This window comes from Dermacentor albipictus, chromosome 4, assembly GCF_038994185.2.
Source record: "Dermacentor albipictus isolate Rhodes 1998 colony chromosome 4, USDA_Dalb.pri_finalv2, whole genome shotgun sequence".
NCBI classification, from domain to species: domain Eukaryota; kingdom Metazoa; phylum Arthropoda; class Arachnida; order Ixodida; family Ixodidae; genus Dermacentor; species Dermacentor albipictus.
In genome coordinates, this window is record NC_091824.1 from 71,625,753 (window position 1) to 71,643,070 (window position 17,318).

At 44.0% G+C, this 17,318-nt stretch overlaps 1 protein-coding gene and 1 long non-coding RNA gene across 2 annotated transcripts in view; one reads left to right on the forward strand and one right to left on the reverse strand.

The window, feature by feature from the left end:
- Positions 1-17,318, forward strand: part of LOC135902070 (uncharacterized) — a 750,038-nt gene that overhangs the window by 75,532 nt on the left and 657,188 nt on the right. The gene's annotated exons all lie outside the window — the stretch shown is intronic.
- LOC135902069 (uncharacterized) overlaps positions 816-17,318 on the reverse strand; it is a 55,776-nt gene continuing 39,273 nt past the window's right edge. The window contains exons 3-6 of the mRNA XM_065431974.1: positions 11,272-11,622; positions 9,364-9,384; positions 4,625-4,717; positions 816-1,735 (exon numbers count right to left, since the gene is read on the reverse strand). Coding sequence (XP_065288046.1) covers positions 1,674-1,735; positions 4,625-4,717; positions 9,364-9,384; positions 11,272-11,622 — 527 coding nt within the window. The 3' untranslated portion in view covers positions 816-1,673. The remainder of the gene's footprint in view (positions 1,736-4,624; positions 4,718-9,363; positions 9,385-11,271; positions 11,623-17,318) is intronic.

A 17,318-nucleotide genomic window follows, 5' to 3' on the forward strand; every position in this document is an offset into this window, starting at 1 on the left:
ATTTAGGGCCGTTCACTTGAGGTCAATGCTGCCCTCACGTGAGTGCCTGCTAGCGCGATCACCTGGCTGCAAAAGATAGCCGCGTGGCAGGATTTCATTCACACCGAGTTTTATCACGCACAGAGTGTCGAAGAATTTCATGGCAGCCACGCGAGCGGTTGCGCATATGTGGCTGGATTCATCTGACTTCTTCTGTCTGCCTGAATGTGTTGTCTGAAATGGTATTGCTGAATGAAATTATAGGATGTCCCAGGAAACGTTGCCGATGCAGCTTGTTTTAGCTTTGTGTGTTTACGAAAGATCAAGAGTAAACGGTTCATTTGGACCGAAAATTAGGCTAACACAAATGAGTAATAGTCTGCACAATCTGCGCTTAGAATTCTCTGCGTAATTTTGCATAGGCGACTGTAAAAAATGTGGTTAGAGGTTCCCGTAATTTTTCGCTATCGAGGCCAGCTCTGTGCACTTCTACATATATGCTATTATTGTATTCCCAGTTAAAAATTTCCATCCATATTACTAGCCGTTTACTATGTCATTAGCCCCCTCCACTGCTGAAAAAATACCGCTCCTTTGAGCTGAGCGGACCGAGCATAGTTTGCTTGCCTTAACAAAATATGCACACCGCTTCATCTGGAATCATTGCGCACTACACCATACGTGGATTCAAGTAACCTTTGTTTCAGAATCTAATTCTTTAAAAATATGTTTCTTACTTCTGTGTAACAAAGTGTTCCCGCAAGTGCTGTTATAGAAAAACAACCACACTAAATTAAATTTGCTTGTTCAACAGCAGGCAATAACATGAAAAACATTTTCGTAGACGTAATGTTTATTCTGGTTGTTTATTTTGTAACCATAGCGCGAAAATATGCATTCTCTACAAGTCTCAACATAGAACTGGCCAAGTGGGAAGCGAGTGTAATGACAACTGTGTAAATTCTTCCAGACCCATATCACGGCAATGTCCTTGAGTTACGCCATACCCTAGCATTTGCTGTAACAAAAATTTTATTGTTGTCTGATGATGTAATGCCACCGGTGGCGAGTCTTGTTCTTCGTGAGAATACTTTTTTTACGGGGGGGGGGGAATCTGAAATGAGATGTAATCGCTGAACTTTTGCGCTTTCACTCATTTCGTAAATAGCTGAATTTGTTTTTTTTTAATTTTTTGTAGGAAAAAGTAATATGGTGCTTCAACAATTTACACAATACGCTAGCTTGCTTTGATATCATCTTGCTCTGACGCTTTTTACAAAACCACGCCCCAAGTAAACAAACTACAGTTTACACACACGTAGAGTGCGCATTATGGGACTTAGTCTGCGAGTCTGAACACGATAACGCATGTCGTAACACCGGCACCCATCTGTTTGGGGCGAGTCTGAAACACACCTCGACGGCTTCACTTCCAGAATGACGAAGATTGATGAGCGCCTCAGCGGGAAGCCACTTCCTGCGGTGACACTTTGTGAACGCAAAGTTTTCCCGAATGGAATCCTTGTGGTTGCAGTCATTCTCTTTATGATGTTCCGTCCACCCCGTCCACTTTCGGCACCATCGGAGTGACGATGGAGTCCCTCGGCAGAGGGCCCATCATTTACGAAGGCCGCTAAACAACATGAAATGGCAACAGTGAACGTAACAACCACTGTCAACAGTCCAAGCTTTCGCTACGTGTCACCCTGATCCTCGCCAAAGTCCAGTGTTGTCTGGTGCAACCTTTCGTCTCCACCTGCAAATACCCAAGAAAACGTTAAAAAAATCCATCACACTGATCGCATATTTTATGCTATCTACACGTACTGCGTTGTGCTTTAGTTTCACCCTTTCTGTTTCGTTTACATTTAGTCAACCGAGCTTAATTTCGGGGATTCGGATAACCAGCCCTTCGGTGACCCAGCTTCCCATGGTCTCCAGTCAAAAAGTATAAACGCGTTAAAACTAAAATAATAATCTCGTCTGCTGCTTTTACAGTATACATTTATATTGGACCCTTGAAAACATTACCATTATGTGGCATCTTCATGTTGTTTAATTTTTCCGTCTAGGCTCAGTAACTGCGTCTATGTATCTTGAAACTGTGAAAGCGCACAAAGGCGAGAACGAAGAGAGTGGACAAGACAGTTTCAAGATGCAAGTAAACCAACTAGCCCAGGCATTTATTGTCTCAGCAGTTGCGCACTGCACCATATGGGAACTACGGGGTGTTTTGAGGCCTTGTCTTGGGGTGCTGCATGTAGAGCTCGCAACAAACACTTATTGTTCATATCGCCGGGAAGAACACGCGCACTGACAGAGTATACCCGAGTGAACCATGAAGAACCACAGAAACTGCGTTTCGTGCAATTGGTGCTATACCTATCTATTTTGTGTGCTGATGCGCAAGAACACAAGCAATATAGTCATTTCTTTCCATTCATAATTTCTGCCGTATACTACCTATCTATTTCATTATTCAACCTAAGAAACAGTTCCCCTCGCTGTTGGGAGAAGCGAGAGTAAACATTTATTTCAAATACTGTAGTAAACAGCAGAGAGGTCCGCGGCTGGGTTATGCAGTGCCTTGTGCGATAAAGCACCAGACTGAGGTGATTGTTTACATTGCTTAATCTATGGTCACTGGTTGGTCATTTAAAATGTCAAGCAAACAGTACAATGTCGCGAAATGATGTGTTCGCATAACGCGTACACATCCAGCAATCTCAGTATTCTCATTTCGTGCGAAGAAGGGCTGACAAGTGCGGGACTTGAAGAGCTGGGACTTATTCTGATATTGGCAGCACGCCGTGTCGCTACTTCCTGTTTCTCGTGCGCACGTACAAATAAAGAGTTATGCATTACAAATCACTATCGCTAAGGCTGAAATGTAAAAACAGTTTCCGTCCTTCTAGTTGCTCACAATTCATCGAGGTCCACCAGTACAGGGTGTCCAATTCGTCGGCTCCACTGTACTTTAGGTTACGTTGCACGCAACCGATATTGGCTAAAATTTATGTAGGTCGCTACGTTTCTTTTATACAAACTTTTTTCCATTTTTTGTCAAATTTATGTAGGTTCATACATTTGAACTCGCGAAGCCTGTGTTGTTTCATCTTGAGCGCGACTAAATACAAGTGGCGTTGTTGTGGCAGCCTCGTAAATGGTGCAGTGATTTTGCACAGAGGCCACTCGCACGGAGGCTCGTAGATCGACGCTCAGCAGGCTAGTTTTTAGCCGGCTTCGTTGGCACGAAAGCTCGCCGCACTACGAGGAATCGGGGTCATCGGTCACCTCGTTATTTTTGCCGGCTTAATATGACAGAGCGGTCTTTCAGTGATATGTTCTGCGAGCGAGACGGTCGATGGTCAGCGTCAGAACCATCGCTGTCGTGTCGAGCCTGTGTGACCGCGTCTCAAGCAAAGAACAAACAGGAAGCAGGGCGCGAATCAACGTATTTTCTGTGCCGCATATTTTCTAGAGCCGAAAAAATGCTGTATGGTAGCTCTCGCCTCGCGAAAAAACGTACGGCTGAGTGTTCAGCTTCATTCCTTCAGAATTGATTCGCATTCTGAAATTCCAACATGAGAATGCGAAATCAGTAGCGCTTAATTTTTGTAGCAGCCCTTATGAGAGCCCAAAACAACAGACCACGTCTCAACAAGTACGTGCGATTGAATTGCATAAATTGCTTTCATAGGCCCTCTTCCGTAAGGGGTCTAAATTCATGGTACTTGAATGTACTCGGCCCATATGCACAAAAAGCTCCTACTGTAGAATTTCCTAAGGACGAATTCCTGCCAATCTCGATGCTGGACGTATATTTAGTGAAGGCTGCTGACCAATGGCAAAGAAAATAACATTTACGAACGAAGAGTTTGTTGAATTCGGTCCCAGAAGCTGCGTCTTTTTTACAGACGTGCGCTGTTGCGGTCGCGTTTATTTGTGTATGCGAAAGTTTTAGTCATACTCGAGTCTTTTGCGAGCTTTATGGATTCTAGACGCGTCTCAATGGGGATTTGCTCTGAACAAAAATTGTAGCAGTACTGGCAAAAGTAGCAATAAGCAGTAAAGAAGTTACGCCACTGCTTAATTATAGAGCCTTCGCAGAGCTTACACAGGGTGTCCCATATATCATGCAAGATATATTTAAAAAAGACACGCTATTCTATGTGAAGACAACCAAGTGCACATTGTTCAAATTCAAATTTATTTTCATCCATAGGATGAAGGCAGTCTTAATAGAAAAGGGTCGTTTGTCACATGAGGAGAACCCGAGTCTCTGTTATACATGGAGAGAGAGAGCGACAAAAGGGAAGGAAAGACAGGGAGGTTAGCCAGTGTAAATACCGGCTGGCAACCCTGTGCTGGGGAAAGGGGTAATGTTAATAAAAGTAGAAGGAAGAGAGAAAAAAATGCACACAGTTATGCGATGTTACGCGCAGTAATTGTCAAAGGCGGTCCCACAATTCACATGTCCTTAAGCACTTGAGGAAAGCGCTTAAGGCTCACAACACCAGGAAGGATGTAAGGACGAGTTAATTTAACACAATGAGCGTAGGGATCATTAAGTAAATTTCTTTTTTTCGTGTCCGAAATGTCACAGCTGCTCCAACTAAGGAGTCGCAAAGGCTTGATGACTCACCTCTTTTATGCGGCCCAGAAGCGATATAGATGCTTATGCTCAAGGCGATGTAAAAAAGTGACAGGATGGGCAGGCGTGATGCTTTAGATGCACCTGTAGGGAATATGATGGGTTATGTACGCTTTACACTTGCATCAAAGATTATTTCCCATTGAAATAAATTAGGTTTTCTTATAGCTTAGCTTTTTATAAGCCCTGTACTATTCAAGCACTAACAACTGATTCGTTGAGGCTGCTGTAAGAAGAGTTATGAAATAATACTCTGTGTAGAGCAGCGGTATTCCTATGACAACCAAGACGTCACAGGGTAACAGTGCGGCTACCGCCATTCTCAACGCGAGCAAGTCTTAAGCTCATTTTTGCTTCTCCTGCGGTTGCGTTTGGAGATTTCTGGCCAGGGTGGCTTAAATGGTGTTAGCTTAATGCGCCTTCCTTCGAAAGCATTGGATGGTTGTTTCTTACAGCTTGCGTTTTTGAAAATTAAGTCACTGGAGATACTTGTTCTTTGTTCGAAAAGTCTGACGGCGGCTCTGCTAGAACTTAAGCTTGCTTTGTAGTTTGTTGCTGTTCAGGAACCATGTGCACGTAATAGCACATGGTTTCCTGAATTTTAGAGTGCTGTCGTAGCTTGCTTGGTATTTGCCTTTTACAATTTTACACGGAAGGGCTTTCTAAATGTTGGGCTGCTTTCTGGCCGCTTAGAGTTTATCCTGGTTTCATTTCATCAGAGTAAAAATATATGGTATCATCAGTACGTTATTTAGCAACGCGCACAGTTAAATAAATTCTAATAGGAATTATTATATTTCTCTTCCCAAACCATATCAAAAATTATAGAATGACTCAGCCATGGTTTTTGTTTGGGCACATTTCACTAAATTTCTGGCACGCAAGCAATGACAGCGACAACAATTTACGTAAAAGTAAACGAGCTCACGGAAGGTTGCCGAACATTTTGAACATTCAGAACTTTATCAATGCAAAATGAGCGACAATCGCACACAAATTGAATAGGTCAACGCAGTGAACAGAAAATGTCGCCTGCCATAGGATTTAAGCATTACAGCTGCCATTTACGTTCGCCACGCTAACACTAGGACTTGCAAGCTTAACAGTGGGCGCTGTTGTTGTAAGATGTTGACATCTTACAGTTTACCAAACCCTTCACCATGCATTGTTCTTGAGTGAGAAAAATTGATTTTTCTATTGCGCGTCGAACATTTGCACACTTCCTAAAGTGCGCTTGCGTACAGCTTCATAACTTTCGGCAATGTATTCGTATTGTTGTTACCATAGCACCCGCATTTATTTGTGTGCGCTAAGCACGAGGTCTCGGGTTCGATTACCGCGCCCAGTGGCCGCATTCTAATGAGACAATATTAAACGGATGCAAAAAGCGTCCATTTATTGAGCATTAGTTGCACGTTAAAATACCTCTGTGGCTATGAAAATTTATCGGGAACATTCCACTACGCAGTCTTTCATTCAGCCAGCGCGTATTCGTCTGTATGCACTAATTCCCCGCAATCACTGCTCAGTTGAATCGTATATCGAAATAACAAAGACGTTTGTCGTTCCAACTTAAACTTAGTCATTAGAAAACCCTAGCATGGCACATCTAACAACTGATAAACTAATAACAAGGACAATGAGGATGCAAACGCGCGCTCTTGCATTTTGCCCTATCCGATCTTTTCGGCACCTTTGCGTGGGTTCATCACGTGCGAAAATGACCCCGTACATATTACGAAGGGAAAGGAACTGCCCTTTTCTGTCTCACTATGGATAAATTTCTATATGCGCTGTTTCATGCTACTAACGCGCTATTCACGCAGAGTATAAGTCACCTGTATGGCGTATAAGTCCAGCTTCACAAGGCACAGCAAAGGCGGGAGAGATGAATGCCTTAAATTATAATAAAAATGTTTAACTTTACTTATTAGGCATGAATTGTATAAACTGGGTCTCTTTAGGTAGAACGTTTCAATGAAAGGTTCTGATTGTGTTCCTAAGCTGGGAACGAAAATAAACCGAGGAGGTGTCGCTAAGGATCTATGACAAAAGCGGATTTGTTGCCTAGGGGTAGTAGCTAGTGAAGAATCCGTAGCTTGCGTTCTTAACATTTGGGATTGAGCTTTCGAAATATTTACCTGAATAAACCAAAAAGACCATTTTTCACAATTTCAAGAAAATAATTTCCGAGTCCGCCGTAGCACCAGCACCACAATTGGAAGCGTGCGTTCGTTTATTGGATATATATATCACCATGATACAAAAGTGTAGTGTAGTGAGTATGGTATTCACGCCAATTTCAAGGTACTCGCCGGGAACAACTCCATGACCGGACAAGCATTTCGCGGTGAAGCTGCCGATGCGCGCATGCAGCTTGATCGTGCCACTTTCGTTCAGGATGTCTCGTCCTGAGACATGCTCACGTAAAACATTCCTCCCGTGAACTTTCAAATCTGCTGACCGCGATTTCAGCAAAAACGCGTGAGGAGCGGGATTGAGCTTAACACGTTCGTTCCTCTGTCAGAGAAAAACGAACGTGTTACGCAGAATGCAGCTCCTCAGACCTCGTCATAAAACAAGGGCCATCGAATATTGTGTTGAATTTTTCTAGCTTTAGGACACTCTATAGTGAAACGACACCGAGAATGTAGGAAACATAAATGAAGAACTTATGGGGCGATATGTTCGATAGTCTGTGTTCCAACGCTCGCTGTAGACGGCAAAGCAGACGGATAAGTGGACAGTGGCCATCTTAAGTCTCGTTCCATGTCTGACAGTCGGCAGACCGAAATCGGTGTCGTTTTGGGATAGTGGCAATGAGCCTTTACCTCTCTATGCGGACTGTTTCCGATGCTACCCGCAATTGGAATACACCAATAACTGCAATTTCGTCTGTCCTCGTTGACAATTAACCCGGGCAAACATCTCTATCATGCAGTCGCTTCAACTGCCTTGAATACTGAGGATTTTCATCATTTCTTTGTTTTTGCTAGGTAAGACGAAGCCTTCTAACGCTCCTTTAGGAAAGAAAAACTCGGCAGATACCAACTGGCTCACATTATTCAGCATTTCTTCTGCAATAATTTCGATCACTTATAGCCCTTACGCCCATATAAATGTTTTGAATTGAATTCTGGGATATTGCGCGCCAAAACTTTGCTGCCGAGTTTTTCTTTTGGAAAGTCGCTTTCGTAAAGTTCGGGACTCCGCAAAATTTTGACCGCCAGGGGATCATTGAAGTTCTCTCAATGCACGAGGCACAGACGTTTTTGCATTTTGCCCCCATCGAAATCAATGCAGCCGCCACGGCCGGCATTTCATCCCACGACCTCGTGCTTAGCAGCGCAACACCCTAGCCGCTTAACGACCACGGAGGTGAAATTGGGGGTAGTGAGAGTGCATGCATCCTACGTTTCTACCCGGTTCCCTTGTTAAATCAATCAATCAATCAATCAATCAATCAATCAATCAATCAATCAATCAATCAATCAATCAATCAATCAATCAATCGAACGGTGAATCAAGCGAGTGGTCGAGTGGTCAATCGGTCAATCAATCGAGCGGTCAAATCTCTGATTATCGGTCTATCTATCTGGATAACTAGATCACACAGCTGGCTAGCTATCTTTCTATTTATCGTATTAGCTATCTAGCTATCTATGTAATCTCTAGGCGGATCATGTCGAAAAGTTTCTACCCGCCGTCGTTGCTTAGTGGCTACGGTGTTGGGTTGCTAAGCACGAGCTCGCGCGGTCACATCCTTGCCATGGCGGCCGCATTTCGGTGACGGCGAGCGAGAGAGAAATAGGAAAGACAGGAAAGGCCTGTAGGTCAACCAGACGAGCGTCCGGTTTGAAGTTTGAAGTTTGAAGTTTATTTCCTTTCTTCATTACAGAAAGAGGAAACAAGAGCTAAAGGCCATTTGGCCTGACAGGGGCTCTTGCTCCTAAGTGCGTTCGGCTTGCATGATGAACCGTTGTACAAACAAAAAAGCAAATATAACAGGAAAACAAGCAAGTACGATATACAACAGACAAATAAACAAGATAAGGTGTACATTATCTTGTTTATACAGACACAGATCTACCCTGCACTGGGGGTGTGGGAAAGGGAGAAAAGAAAGAAGAGAAGCGGGGAGTGATGAATATGTGTGCAGTTAAGCACCGTGACATCAAAGCGGAGTTTCATAGGTCGTGATCTGCGTTGATGACATCTGGGACGACCAAACAGCCACTGATCGTTGCGCAAATAGGAGGCTGCGGCTTAGGTGTGGGGTTTACTCGAGACTTGCAAGCACTGGATTAAGAGGATCCAACACTTGCACTGCACATCGCGCTGACGGAGTGGCCAACATGCAGAAAAGTAGACGAAGGGTATTTATGAGGGACCGAAGCTGCGCGAAATGTGAAAAACAACCGATTACTTATAACTAGGTGCACGTTAAATAATCCCAGGCAGTTCAAACTATTCCGGAGTCCCTCCCTACGGCGTGCCTCATAATCAGATCATGGCTTGGGCACGTAAAAACCCCGTAATTGAATTGAACCAAAATATTTAGAAGGAAAAACCTGAACGGGAGTGGCATTCATTTGTACACGTAAGCGCTGGTAGGGTGAAATCTCAAAATTCGTAAACATTTGTCGTAGCAACTGCAATATCTGCATTGCTGCAGGAACGGTTATAGGTAGCCATTGATAAAGCAACGTTGGTAAGTAAGTGCTGCTTACCGTAAGCTCCCCAGGTAAGCTCTGTGAAAAGAAAGGACAAAGAATCAGTTTGTAAACGTGAAATCATATGAGTGTAGAACATCGCGACGTACTTGTCTGAATGCATCACGTATTGCTTGTTCTCACAAGGGAAAGTTGGGGAGAGAATGTGGAATTATAATTGTAACGACAAAGCCTTTTGTTTCCTCGCGTCAAGGCCGGTGAAATATCCGCATTTTAGCCTCAACTTATGCTGACATGATTACCTAGTACAGTCGGAAGCCAGTAGCAAACCGATAAATCGTAGTATTTATTTTACTAAGTCAGTTCCGCGTTGGGAGTGTTTGGTCGCAATCATGACTGAATTGTCTGTAGCTTCTTACAAGAAACTATGCGGCACACGAAAAGCTACCGCGTTGTGCCTTTACATTGTGCTCGGTTCCGTGACTCGGTTCCACGAGCCGAGCCGCCTATTGTTTACTTTTTCGTATGGGCGACATTATTTGCAGTGCGCAAATATGTCAAGTGCTGTACCACGCTTCTCGCGAATGCGTCATCTCTTACCGGTAAAAGGCAAAGGCATGCTACCCTGCTCAACCTGAATGATTCAAGGTAGAATATTTGAATAGTCCGAACGGGACATTCTTTGTCTTTTTTTGTACTATTCTTCTTCTTTCCGTTGCAAAGATCGCTCGGAAAGCGCTTATTGTATTGCGAGTCAAAACAGTTTTGTGAGGTATAGCGAGATTGTAACGCTCAGAATAGCTGGCCGTTTGCTTTGTCGTTCGACTTCCGAAGTAAGCGTGGGCCGCAAACCCGAACCTGCACTGTCTAGAAAAGCAGACGGCTTCGTTTGCGAAGTACGGCGAGCGCCGTGCACTTATTTGCCCTGCATACGTTACTGATCTGCAGCCGTTGCCGCTGTGCAAACATGTAGATGACCCGGACAGCAAATACACAGAGAGCGCACTAGTCCCTCGTCTTGCCCGTGTGCTTTCGTACCGTTTGCAGTTGGGTTACGTATGGTTATGCATATCAGGTATATTTTACTGAAAGGTTTATTCACAGCGAAAAAAAAGAAACAAAAGAAAGGTCAGAGTGCTTGCCTGCCCGACTTTCGAATTCAGTTTGTTGGCTAGGTTCCTCAAACACTTGATGTGGTTAATTAAAAAAAAGCTACAGATGTAACACTGCGGATCTTAAAACGATAACATACTCAACTTTCTTAGAGCAATATCTGTTATGGGCTAACTCCCCTGGTTAGTTTGATGTCCGCCGGTGCTGTCGCTGAAACCTCGAAATTGTTCACAAGTAAATTAAAAAGACAGACAAAAGATTCTAATTGAGCAGCCAGGATTTGAAGTTACGACTGAAAGAGCGGGAATACGGAATTCTAGCTCACCGCCATTCAGCTTTCCATTTGTCTTCACTATTATTTCCCTAACATGCTCAAAAATTCAGTGACAGACACGTCTTACCATTGAACAAAACGATAAAACAGAGTAAAAAAGCGAGTCACCACCCCTGGTAGACTCTAAAGGAATTTGGGAATTACTAAACTTCTCGGCAACTGTGAAGTTTTCGTGTGGGATCTTCGTCGACATGTTTATGCTACTGCAGGACGTAAGCTTTCTTCAGCGACCTCCCAGTTATCACTTTCTAGTGCCAGCTGACGCCGCCTTGTGCTTGCAAATTTCCTCATTTCATCGCCGCGCCTAATACTCTGCGGTCCTCAACTGCTTTTCCCTCATCTTAGTTTTTATTTCGTTGCTACTTATACAATGTACTAAAAACTCAGAGAGGGCAAAGCAGCGCGCAGAGTCAAAGGCGCGCTATTTGAACAGACTATAGGTGGAGTGCGAGCACGTAAGTGCTGCTTAGTTGAAAATCACTGAAGAAACAAACTGATGCTAATTTGCATTCTCTCACCGTGAGCGAGGCTCATCCTGCGCGTCAGGACGTAGTTGCTGTACGGGATCTCCAGCACGCACTCGAAGAGATCGGCCAGCGAGGACAGGTGATTCTCGAATGCGTCGGCGTGCAGTGCGACGTCGAAGAGCCCGTCTTCGACGGTCGCCGTCGTGAATGTTCGAAGGCCGGCCTCGGTCGCGGGCCTTCTCCTGCCTCCCTTGAGAAGGAACAGCGTCAGCACCGGCTTTGGGAACGTGCCCCGTGCCACGCACAAGAGGCTCAAAGGGAGCTCCGGAGACTGAGGTCGGGGCAGTCGCTCTAGCGGCGGCCGTGAGTCACTGTAGTTGAACGAAAATGACTTCGCCGGCACTGCAAGAAAGGGCGTAAGTGGGGAGGTGGAGTGGCAAACAACAAATACAATTTTTTTGCTATTTATCTATTTGGCCCTCGATATGTGCACCTTACAGAGTGTTGGGTGCAGTCAATGAGTAGTGTAATATTCAAGGATGTCTGACAGAAATATTCGCCGAGGTGTTGAGCAAGCTGATGTGAATACACAGTTAAGTGAACATAAAAAATCTCAGTAACAGAATGAAAGCAATACACATTCTGAGAGCAGTATAGATTGATATGGTAAAAATAGGTTAACTACCGCTTATTTAAAAATAATTGCCGCTGTGAAGGGCACAAAGATTCCACTCAGTTAAAGATCTGAAGGGCTACTTTATAATGGACTGCTGCGCAGTTAATAGGGTTATAACTTAAAATTATTTGCTGCCAGCGCGGCCGTTGGGCGAAGGACGGGCGAAGCTCCCTCTTCTGGGGAAAAAAACACTGTTGAAATTGAAGCCGTAGATGCCATTTACGTCAACGCCTGCACAGTACGATGCTGGAATTGCGCTATTATGCTGCTGATGCAGTAGAATCAGTAAAGGCCCCATGATTTGACTTTAGCACACATGTTCTCAATGATTCAGGGAATGTTGGCATAGCATTCGGTTGACTAGTGCGGGTGTAGCGAAATTCAGAAGCAGATGTGCAGACAAGTAATCCAAGTAGATATTTCAAATCACGCCTGCTTTCTAACATTGATATGACTGAGAAATGTACTGGCCATCATTATGTGCACAAGTTGGTGATCTCTAATATTAAAAAATGAACAAGGTAAGAAATGCGATACGTAAGACACATGTTTCATGCCTAACAACCTTGTATATAGCGGATAGTCCTACGAAAACGTTCTGTATGCCGTTCCAATAATTCCGCATATTTATTGTAAACTTTTTATGGAGTATACCGCATTTCATGCAGGGGCCCTCTAGCGTAAAACTATTCTAATGTTTTCATTCCAATCCCCTGACAACAAATTTGTGTAACCACCGACTCAAGAATCGGGTAGTGTCCCGCAGGGTTGGTTGTCTGAACAGACCAATCAAGCGCTCTCATCGATTATAGGCAGACACTTTTGATTGCTTTAAAAATGAATAACATCACCTACAATGAGCGGCTTCTCTTATCTAATTGGCTGACAAAAGGCGAGGCGCACGCTCAAGTGGAGTGGGATTGGATGAGGCCGAGCCAGTGCGCAGAAAATGTATAACCGGATGAAGACGATGGTGGCGGAGTCTTTGATTGGTACGCTTTCCCTTGCTTAGCTTGATGTGGCTGGTCGAAAATCATGGTGGCATGCAACGGAAGCCTAAGAGTGCCGCTAAAACGGATCGTCACCAAAGAAGAGTTGGCAGAGCGAGGTCGTAAACGTGCCGAAAGTACCCGAGAACGCTACAGGGCCACGCAAAAAGCTTTATTGCATGCACATAAACCCATGCTCCCGGCAGCCACGAGTAGCCAGTACCTGAATGGTCAGCCGCAAACATCTTTTATTTCTTTCGGAACGGGGCAGCCTGTGCCAATTAAAAAAATCAGTTTTGTTCGGCATAATAATGCATCTTTAACGCATACACGTCACTTTGACGCGGTGAGTCGTGCGACAGGCAGGTGAAGTGGGCGCAGCCGGAAAACTTTTGACCAATAGCCGAGGGCGTATGGCGAAAAGGCGTCGAATCAGAAATAACTCATTTTCTTTTTTTCGGTCTAATGATACATAATCAGTTTGTACGCGTCATATCAGATGGGGAGCCATCGCGGTTTTCGTGACGTCGCGTGACAGACAGGTAATGAGGGTGGGGGGGGGGGTTCAAAAAACGAAGTTCTTGACCAATCGCGGATGGCTGATTGCAGAATTAGAATAGAAAGTTCGGAATAGCTTTACGTTATAGTGCCCCTGATGTTGTATAATTTCCGTAAGGCTAGTACGGAAAACCTATGAAAATATTGGAGTGCATACGAGAGTTTTGTCAGGCACATCAACCCGCCGTGGTTGCTCAGTGGTTATGGTGTTGGGCTGCTGAGCACGAGGCCGCAGGATCTAATCCCGGCCACGGCGGCCACATTTCGATGGGGGCGAAATGCAAAAGCACCCGTGTGCTTAGATTTAGGTGCACGTTAAATAACCCCAGGTGGTCTAAATTTCTGGAATCCTCCACTACGGCGTGCCTCATAATCAGAAAGTGGTTTTGGCACGTAAAACCCCACAATTCTTTTTTGTTGTTGTTGTTAGGCACATCATGCGGCATTTACATCCGTCGTTGTTCCCGCGTAACGATACAAATTCTCTGGGTGCTCTCGTCGAGCAACTCTATCATAAAATAAGACTTGGATTCTCGGAACAAACCAATCGCCTCCGCTTCTGACTTCGCTAGCAAATGCATTATTATCATTATATAGTTTACATAGGGCGCTGATGGTGTCATACATAACCACGCGGAACAAGCTCTAAACCTTGGTCCCTTTTGTGCTAATAATTTTGCGACAAGCAGCATACTCAATTAAATCGTCACTTTTAATCTGAAGACGAAATCGCATAGCGACATATCGCCCCTTTGCCGCTCTAGAAGTCGCTGCAGCGGCAAAAAATGGGATTTTATATTTTAAATACCCGCAACTATTCACTCAAACTTTGTGGTCATGGTCGGAAAATAAAACTGAACCCTTTCTCATAGTTCGTTTCTCGCGTACCGTAAGACGCTAACGACATGTCAAGATGCAAAATTTTGTTACGCCATGGCTGGCCGCTCTCGGAGTAAAATATGTCTAGTAGGCAGGGCGAAGCGCTCCTGCCCAGACGACACATACTAAAGGCCTATACCTACTTTTGGAGGTGAACCGACTCTGCGACCTCTTGTGACTGTCTGCGGGCACATTTCTGCAGAAGCATGTTCACTGGCAGTAACTGCTAACACATTTGCCCGCAAGTGTGTTGACAGATCACCTCTCTTCTTTCTTTTTCTTATCTATCATTGCCCTTTCCCCTTCCACAGAACCTCGTTCTCCTTGCTTGCTTCTTCCCTCTCTCTCTCTCTCTCTCTCTCTCTCTCCATATATATATATATATATATATATATATATATATATATATATATATATATATATATATATATATATATATATATATATATAAAAGTTCAGCACGCACGAACCGACGTAACCTATGAAGGAAAAGGATGACGAACATTTTGGAAGACGTGTCTTCCAAAAAGTTTGTTGTCTCGGTCCTGCATATATGCGGGCGCGTGTGTTTGTGTGTGTTTTAGCATAAGAAGCCAACAAACAAATACGCAAAAGACAACAACGGGTAAATTACTTGTGCCTACGAATTGAATTAAAGAAATGAAAACTAATGAAAAGAAAAGTGTATAAAAAACCACTTGCTGTAGGTGGGGCAACGATCCCACGTCTTCGCATTACGCGTACGATGCTGTACTACCAATCGATCTACCACGGCTCGGTTCTCGCATCCACTTTCTGGAGTATTTATGTGTTACAACTAGAACTAACCCTGGGAGTGTTGTCCAGCGCCACCACTCACAAACCAGAAACTAATTTTTTTTGAAAATTCCATTGTCTGAAAAAAAAAGGTATAGAAAACTATTTTGTTCTTCTCTGATACTCATTGCTTTTATCAGATAATATGGGGCACCGGGAAACCGCAGATTGTGGGATCACTTTCGGTGGCAGCAAAGCAATAAGCAATAGCCAAGTGATAAAAGAGCAAATATTCTTCTCAATCTCCGATTACACAATGGGTTGACAATCCTAGCAGCCAATTGGTTAGGTGCAAATTCAGTAGTTAGTCCATAATTTCACCTACTTTTATATCCTTGTTCCTGAACGAGAGTGTCTGCTGTCAATATGGTATCGCATATTCTACAGAATCTCAGATATTTTGTTTCTCTCCTCAATTTTCAGAAGTCTGAAGCACAGCTAAGTAGCTCATTTCGCACAGCAACTTATCACGTCCCTCGAGCACATTTCCCTCTCATACACGCACGAAAATGTCATTGTGTGAAAAGAAGATCAATAAGTAGAAGCGAAAAAGAAAGAAAATGAGAAAGAAGCTTTTCTTCCAACTTGAATCGCAATATACATGAAAGTTGGGCGAGTTGGTAATTAGTGCTTAAGAGCACTGGTGGGCTATAGTTGCTCAGTCATGATGGAACATAGCAGCGCTCTTCGAAACGACCACGTAACGCAGAATAAATAACCATGAGCGCTCGTGTTCGTTCATTCTGCGATACGTTGTTGTTTCGAGGTTCGCGGTCATATTCCGTCATGGTAATCCTTCATTGTTAAACTGCAGAGCGCACAAAAGGCTAGAGAGACATGTAGAGTTTCAAGCAGGCGCTGACTCGAAACACAGCAATGAGGGAGCCTATGTACCCCAGCTTACAAACATGAGTGTGTACAGAATGATTCAAGAAAAGTTAAAAAGAGCAACAAAAAGCGAAACATCACTTGACATTTCCTGTTTAAAAAACAAACTATATTTTTGACAGTGAGTGTGACAGATGGCTCATTAACGCACTTGTCGGCGCATTTTCTGATACGGAAAGCCTAAATTTCGCTTGTCAGTTCATTTCTACGGTGAAAATATAACAGGGGTCACAAAGAATAAGTTCACAATGACAGGGTTTACAGCTGTTCCGCTAACTATGAACAATTATCTTTACCGAGGTAACACACCGACCAGTCTGGCATACGCAAACATTGCCGCAAGTTAGTGGCAACGTATGCACGGGGCCTGTTTTGCATCTAGCAAATGTTGCATTCTCTTTAAAAGCGGAAACATGCATTTTTCTTTTTTTTCTCTCTTGTTATTCGTATTTGACACAGCTGGGCAGAGTCATTGCAGTTCGTAAGGAACGCTGACACCAACATGAACACCGAATCGGCTGGCAACGTTCTTTGGTCGAAGCGAAGAGTAGTGGACATCAGGCATGACGTCGACACGGTGTCACTCCTTACCTTCTCTGCTCCTTCGCGACCCTCGTGTTTGCGCGCCCTTAATTAACTATCTTAGTTACTTTGCCAGCCGCTCTACAGTGAAAATGATGTGCTCCAAGAATGCCCCTGACTGTGTTCTAGTTACTGGGTTTGAAAAGCTTTCGTTCATAGTGACGCGGCATGATTTGAACAAAGCCGGCCTAAGGCAAAACAGCCCCGTTTTCAATTTTCACATAAAAATAAGGTAACCAGCAAAATTCAGTTTCCTCGTCCGGCCTCCACGTGAGGGCCATCGCCCCTTGCTCTTTATTCGGATGTGAGGTGGCTGCCCGACAGGGACGCCACCACAAGCACTCGGCAAACCTGTTTTTTTGTGAAATAAAGCCAGTGTGCTCTTCGTTCTCAACCTGTCAAAACGTCTACCACTTGCCTCCGCTAAACCGAGCCCCCAACAGATACATTTCCAGTGGCATTTACAAGGTGTTTTCTTTTTTTAATCTGCAGCGCATCTTTTAGATTGCCTATGGCAGATATCACAATTCTAACCATTGATCTAAATTACTCGATGAGGGGGCCAGAACGCTTGCGAGAAATCAGAATGTCCACTTGAATAATTATTTTACTTACGCTAATCACCTTTTAAACTATTACTCTACTCCACATACCTTAATCTACGAATTATAGCCACTGAGTACTCACAGGATGTACCCTTGGAACGAATT